Source organism: Papaver somniferum, chromosome 3, assembly GCF_003573695.1.
Source record: "Papaver somniferum cultivar HN1 chromosome 3, ASM357369v1, whole genome shotgun sequence".
In the NCBI taxonomy this organism is placed as follows: Eukaryota; Viridiplantae; Streptophyta; class Magnoliopsida; order Ranunculales; family Papaveraceae; genus Papaver; species Papaver somniferum.
This window is the reverse complement of record NC_039360.1, coordinates 184,232,928-184,240,350: the sequence shown is the minus strand read 5'-3', so window position 1 is coordinate 184,240,350 and position 7,423 is coordinate 184,232,928. Positions and strand designations below refer to the sequence as shown.

Sequence of the window (7,423 nt, the reverse complement as noted above, 5' to 3'; positions counted from 1 at the left end):
TATTCATGGGTTAGGCCTTAACCTAAGTTTCCCTTATTAATTTATATATTAGTTGGGTCCTATTAGAAACTTAAATTTTTTATTTTCTTATAAATTTAACAAGGTTATTAATTTAGCACACTGACCCAAATCGGGACTGACAAAAAAAATATTAATTTAGGGAAGTTATTAATTTATCGCGGATTAATTTAACGAAGTTCTACTATAGTAATATATGAAGTAATTCTGGTTCTGGTTCTCAACCGGTTCCTATTGGTGAGACGAGCGCACAGTGTATGAATAAAGCAACAAAAGAAGACGATCGCACACAGTGTATGAAAGAAGTGGTGCCGTCAAGTAAATACAGGATTCATTCCATCCTAATCTTATCCATCTCTCTTACTCTGCTGCTATTCCCTCAAACCTCATCATATCTCCTCGCATGGATTCGCTCACTATGTTCGGGCTTTCATCTTCCTTGCCAATCCGCAAAACCCCTAAAACCAATACCGTTTCCACCTCCGCAACTACATCTCCCCATTCAAAACCTAAATGCTTCCAAACCCACCACCAGAATGTTATAAACCGAAAAACTAAAAGCTCCTCTTCTCTGAAAATTCCATCCACTGTCCGTACATCAAATTATCTCCAAAACCATCTGCGAGTCTTAGATAAAGCTTCTTCATCATTGATGATTCAGTTATCTCTTGCTTTAGCCACTCCATTATCTTGCTTTGCCTCCGAAACCGAATTAACAATATCTAGTTCTAGTGATAGAATAAGCCTAGAATCAGTACTAGTTTCCATTGATGATTTCAATAATAGAAACCCATTTTTTGTAGCAGGTTGTACTTTCATTTGGCTTGTTGTAATTCCTTTAGCGCAAGAGTATGTTTTTAAGAAGTTTAAGTTTGTTTCTGCCATTGATGCATTTCGTAAGCTTCGAGACGACCAAAATTCACAACTACTGGACATCAGAGATAATAAAAGTTTAAGGGTTCTTGCTTCTCCTAATTTGAAGATTTTTAGTAAGAGTGTGATTCAGATTCAGTTCATGGATGGAAAAGAAGAGGGTTTTGTGAAGAAGGTGTTGGAGAATTTTAAAGATCCTGGAAACACTACTTTATATGTTATTGACAAGTAAGTGAACCTCATTCTTTTTATGTTTAAAACTTATCAAACACTCGGATGAATTTACGACATCTAGTGCATCTAATTGTTAAGTTTGTTTCCAACTCCAACTTCTTGGCCTGATCTAGTGTCCAAGATCATAATGTTCAACGGGTTCTGGATTTCAATCTGGTCCCTTCTGTGATGAGAGTTTCACTTCATAAATATTTCTCTTTTGCTGTGTAAGGTAGCTTTGATGGTAAATCACTACAAGTAGCAGAGTTGTTGGTTAAGAAGGGCTTCAAAGAAGCTTATGCAATCAAGGGCGGAATCAGGGGCAAAGATGGTTGGCAGGTTAATTTTTTGTTTCCACCATCTCTGACAAAATCTCTGTTCAAATTGGGTTTTGTTTTTCCTAATGTCTGCTACTATTATTATTCAATCTATCCTATAACAATGTAGTTGTAGCATAAAGAGAGTTTTCAAATTGCAACATTTTGTCCATTTTTTCCTGACTGAAATCAAAACACTAGTACATGAGACAGGAGTGGACAATTACAAACATTAGTCATAGTCATGGTTATAGAAGACACTTGAAAACAACTAAATGATTTCATGCATTGTTTTTGGTTCCACACAGGAAATACAAGAAACCCTATTGCCACCATCTGTACATGTTTTTGCCAAAACAGATAATAAGAAGACTAAGGAACAACTTGAGACGAATGATGCACAAGTAAACTGGAAGACTACAACCAATAGCAATAATCCCTCTGTTACAAGTGTCTCTTCCAGCAAAACTGAAGCTGTTGGGGGTAATGGATCAACAGAATCAACTCAACCTACTTCACAAGCAAATCTTAAACAGCAGAAAATGTTGTCACCATACCCGAACGTAAGATGTTGATTTATTCTGATTTTATTGCTCTTGTCTGCCGTAATTTCTTTATCTAGCGTCTCATGGTCGTAGAGACTTTGAGTAGGTTAACAAGAGACTCTGAGTAGCTTAACAAGCCATCGTCGTCCCAGAGTCATGTCTGACCTAGTTCCATCTGAGAGGAGTGTCGAAATTCTATCAATATACTATGACAATGTTTAGGTAGGTTTAGGACATAAACCGGCTAATTGAGCTTAAACTAGTATGGTGCTCATTACTCATGAACTTTGCAAATTCTCATTAACTAATTGATTTCGGTTTCTTTCAGTATCCAGATTTGAAGCCACCTTCTTCCCCAGCTCCATCCCAGCCTGTGAGTTAAAGCAATATGAATAACCAAGAACCTCTCCCAACCGACAACGAATGTGATTTATTTTTATTTTCTTCTACTTGTCGTATCCTGCTACTGTAAATTAGCTTTCACATTTAGTAATATGATTTCGAATTGATCAAACTGATGTTAGCAAAGAGCATTTTTTTAGTGGAGAGTATATCATTATGTAATATTATTTTACTTGATTATATCCTTCAGAAAGTTGAATGCCATTGTTCAAACATTTTCTATCCTCAACTGATCATGTCAGAAATTGATCAAAAATAGGGAGGACAAGTAGTAATGCAGTTTGTTTTTCTCCGTCAATACAAGAATAACTATCAAGGCATGGGGAAACCAGTGATATGGGGCATCTAAATTGAATATCAAAATTGCTCAAGGAACAGATCTCAATTGTAGTGATCAAAAATCAAGGAGTAAAATGATAATATGGTTCAAGTTATTAGCTTACTGTATCAGGCTATCAGAAGTACTGAAACTGTAAACATTCTAAACAAGCATAATAGTAACTCCGTGGAATTTGGTAACCCCCTGTGGTTTAAAATAAATAGTGCTAGCTGCATCCCACATCAATCACCAGATTCAGGTAACAAACATGAATTGTTCATTCTAGCAGGTACACTACTTTTATCACAGTTTTTATATGCAAATTGAGATTCAAATGTGGGCATAGTATACAGGCTGCTGCTGAAGATTATATAAACTGTACACAGGTTCAGAAACCTCCACACTTCACAGCTAGGATTTAAGAACTCATCCATTTTGTACTAGGTATCTGTTTAATAAAAGTTCGGTTTTCTTGTCCAAAAGAAAAAAGATGAGTAGGGCTAAACAAGAAATTACCTGACCTGGACAGAAAACAACAAACAAGCCAATGTAGACACTTAACAGTTAACACTATAAATTATACTTGTCCTGAAATCCACCTGCGCAGGATAGCCCTCACACACATCCATGATTTTCATTTAGATCTTCTTGCTTTTGTGATACTCATATTGAATCCAGATATTAACTAGCGAGGTGCTGATGCCAATTTCTTGAGGTGCTGAAAGGTACGATGCTTGATCCACTGACGATCGTATGGCAGGTAAGCCTGAATAGACTGTTCGTAGCTGCGATACAAAATGGAGTACAGATTGTTATCATTTCTTGCCTTGGAAAGAACAATTGATCCAAACATCCTTGTGAACAGTATAGAAATATACATTCAGCTGAGAAAATAACATTTCTATTTGTGGTTCTACTTTATGTACTCTCTCTTTATAGTAAGTGAAGCAATAAAAAATAAAATCAGCTGGAAGTGTCATAAAGAATAACCAATCAATCTTGTGGGGTTTGTTCATCGCTGTCAAGAGTGAAATGATAAGGTTTAAATCCTACAGGACAGGAACTGCACAAATGGTGCATGCATGTCGTATATCTCCAAACTCAAGAATCTAACAGAGCAATGCATCTTTCCAGGTCAGCATCACCGCTCTTTGGAATGCCATACTTGTTCCTCCATTGCCAAATAAATCCCAATTCTGTAAGATGGGATGTAGGTCATACTCTTTAGTAGATCAGATCTGATGGAGTACTGCCCCAAATGATATGTGCAACATGCATACACCTCTAACGAGGGTACCCTGAATTCCTGTTTCATATACTAACCCCAAAATAAATGATGGGAGAAGAATGAATCAAATTAGACAACAATTCAAACTTACACTAACGCACTCATATCGCCAAGGCCATCAATGTAATTATAGAGATCCGCAATGTCATACGTGATGTCTCTATTCATAGGATCGAGCTCTTTAAGCTTCCGTTCATACAGTCCACAAATACCTTCGAAAACAAAATATCATCAGAAATTTTGATAGAAGTTAGAAACATCGACAAGAAAGAACTCAACGAGTTCTATCAAATTAAAAATATCGATAGGAGTAAACTGTTATTATGGTGTAAAACGAACCAATTGCAAATCACATGGTTGCTTCCAACAATCAAGAATAACCTCATAGTTGAGGACGGTAAATGCATGAGGGACATGACCGGACATAGAACAAAGGTATTATTCAAAGCCGAAGAGCTAAAGGCAATACATTTGGAATTAATGCATAACTCTGAATTAATGCAAGTAGAGAGTTCTACTGAATGTGATCCTGTATTTTGCCATCTACTTCAATCCTGCGGGATTACATTGATGTTGCTAGTTGTTTTTCTTTCTCAGCTTTGTGCTTTCCTTTTGCAATTCACCTTACGTTATATTTGCTTTGTTCACATGTCTATACTATCGACCTTATTTCTTTCCTGATGTCCATTATACTATTTATCCAAGACTATCATCTTCAGTTCTAAGACTGTGCATACTTTTTTTTTCTCACTGTTTTTTTATTTTATTTTCAAGACTGTGCAAACAATAAGACAATGTAAGAGGTTAACCAACGGAAAAGGACAATAACAAAATAATGATGAACTTATGGACTAAGGACCATAACATATTCTAAAAGATGTATAACTATATGTGCAATTTGGTAATAACCATAGTTTTGCAAAATTCTATCTCTGTGTGTTTAAGCAAATATGTAAAATATGATTAGTCCAGTTCCATAAAATTACACCAAGAACACAATAATAAAAGGAAACAAATAAGATACAGGTAACTGCAGCCTTGTCAGCACATCTACAAGTCAAATAAATTTAAACCCCTTTATAAAATCACATGGTATTCAGGACATACGCAGTGTAATTTGGTAAAAAAAGAGAAGAAAAAAAAGTGGAGGTATGCCCACAGTTTCTGTAAAGTTAGAATGAAATGATCTGAGGGAGTGAGAATAAACTATTCACCCTTAAACATCCGACCCTTCATAGCAGAGCTTAAACTAGTACCTCTTTTACCATTGTTTTTATTGGGCTCAAAAATTACGATTGATTCATCTTCAATATATCAAATTACAGCAACTGTATTTACTGGGAAATATAAAATAATAACCATACCATCTATGGCCTGACTTATAGATTCGTAGTCCATAAAAGTTCTTGTTGCTCGGTTCTGAGATGCTTGCATCAGTATAATGGTGTGTTTATTATTATTAGCCTGCAGATATGAACACAGTTAATTATTCTTGGACTCCAAAAAGAAATTCCGTAGGTTGAGCAATACTATTAACTTATTACATCAAAGGCAGGAGCCTTAATTTTGTGAAACTGACTGGTTGATAAACAAACGACAGAGTGTGGACTGTTAAGTTTACATAGCTATGTGGATAGATTGCTCACATATTAAGATCAAAAGATTCATCAAATACATAAATAGAGTATAACATTCACATTGCAATTGTCTGTTTCAAACAACATATAATAAAAAATCAATCAAAAGATAAGATGGCTTGAACATAATGCCGTGTATATTCAAGCTATATCAGAGAATGCAGTGTATATCCTCAAGAAAATTGAAGATGCAATATCAGGTGTTCCCTTTGCTTTAGAGAATGCTCTATTTGCCTCACCAGACGATACAACCTAATCTACTGTCAAGTCTATGAAATATGTCTTATGTGGCTGATGAGGCCAATTGGCCATTCTTTATGAACATGAACAAGTCTAGTGAATGTAGCTTGGCTCAAAGTCACAGTCTAAAGTCCGAATTAAAAATAAAATCCAGTATTTTCTAAAATAAGAAAATAATAGTGAGCAGATTCACATTGAACACGGTTATAAAAATACGCTAGGATCCTAATCTTTGTACAATTTTCTCTCTCACTTAACATGTTAAGGATTCTTCACTATAGACACTACTGAACTGCTACAGTAAGAAACTAACATTCTGAACTTGTCGAAATCAAAGAATCCTATTAATAATCTCTTGAATTTAGTTATTGTTCAAAACTCAAAGTCGATATAAATTTTCCGTTTACCCTAACATGAGACTCGAGTCACAATAAACTTAACAAAACCCTAATTTTCAAGCATAAACGGGTTTTAGAAGGATAAAATAACATTATACGGAGGAAGAGATTACCATTCAAGAGGATTTGTTGATGTTGTTGTAGGGTTTGTCTGTAAGAGAAAGATGTTATTCAGCACAAGAAATGGGATTTCAAACAAAGTGTAGGAAGGAAAGGGACAGAGAAAGGGTAAGGGTCTGTTCTGGTTCTGGACGGAGGCCAGAGGGAGAGCCAAATTAATCAAGGGGGACAGATTTTGGTCATAAGGTGACCCACTTTTGGTAGCTGGTTGTATATGTTTAAGAGAGTAGATCCAGCGGTGAAGAAGGGTGTGATTCTAAGTCGCGAAAATTTAGGCTAAGGCTCAACTCATGGATAACTCATAATATGAGGTCCTTAATTAAAAGAAATTTAAATTTAGGCCCCGAATTATTAAAAGACATTCATACTTTTATATTGTCAAGTCCCTAATTAAATAAAACTTAAAACTAAGCCCCTAATTAAATAAATTTAAAACTAAGCCCAAAATTATTAAAAATACGTTACAATAATTTCTTAGCATGTGTAACTAGAAGTTATACACGCATCTGTCTAATGTAATTGAGAGTTACATAAGCATCTATCTAGTGAAATTGAGAGTTACACATGCATATGATTTGTGTATTCAGCGTCAACTCCAATTCCATCGAGACCATTACCACATTTAAGCAATTAGCTTTTATGAAGTTTAAATCTTTTCCTTTCCTTCTTGTCTTCTTCACTCCAAAATGCTTGCATATCTGCAACGAAATAAACATCCATGGATTAGGATGGATGAACAAAAAGCAAAACAAAATATTATACAACAATTGTAAGGCAAAATTATAGAACAAAGATCACAAAATACACATGATAACCTATCTTAGCATGTGTAACTGGGAGTTACACATGCATCCGTCATGCTTAATTGACAATTACACATGCATATGACTTGGATACCTAGCATGTGGAATTTTTTTGTTGCAAGTTTGTTCATTTTAGCATGTGTAACTAGGAGTTACACATGCATCTGTCTAGTGTGAAGAAGAGTTACACATGCATATATCATGTGTAACTAGGAGTTACACCTACGTATGACATGTGTACTCAGCTTGC

The 7,423-nt window shown here is 35.3% G+C and overlaps 2 protein-coding genes across 2 annotated transcripts; one reads left to right on the top strand and one right to left on the bottom strand.

Annotated features, from left to right (window-relative positions):
- Window positions 1–324: 324 nt before the first annotated feature.
- Window positions 325–2,593, top strand: LOC113358247 (rhodanese-like domain-containing protein 4A, chloroplastic). The gene is made up of 4 exons (XM_026601787.1): window positions 325–1,119; window positions 1,341–1,443; window positions 1,730–1,984; window positions 2,295–2,593. Exons 1-4 carry the CDS (start codon window positions 422–424, stop codon window positions 2,346–2,348), a joined length of 1,110 nt encoding a protein of 369 aa, XP_026457572.1. The 5' UTR covers window positions 325–421; the 3' UTR covers window positions 2,349–2,593.
- Window positions 2,594–3,010: 417 nt separating this feature from the next.
- On the bottom strand, window positions 3,011–6,552 carry LOC113358248 (enhancer of rudimentary homolog). Its single transcript, XM_026601788.1, has 4 exons — window positions 6,364–6,552; window positions 5,340–5,439; window positions 4,067–4,187; window positions 3,011–3,472 (listed from the first exon to the last, which is right to left on the bottom strand). Exons 1-4 carry the CDS (start codon window positions 6,364–6,366, stop codon window positions 3,373–3,375), a joined length of 324 nt encoding a protein of 107 aa, XP_026457573.1. The 5' UTR covers window positions 6,367–6,552; the 3' UTR covers window positions 3,011–3,372.
- Between the last annotated feature and the right edge of the window lie 871 nt (window positions 6,553–7,423).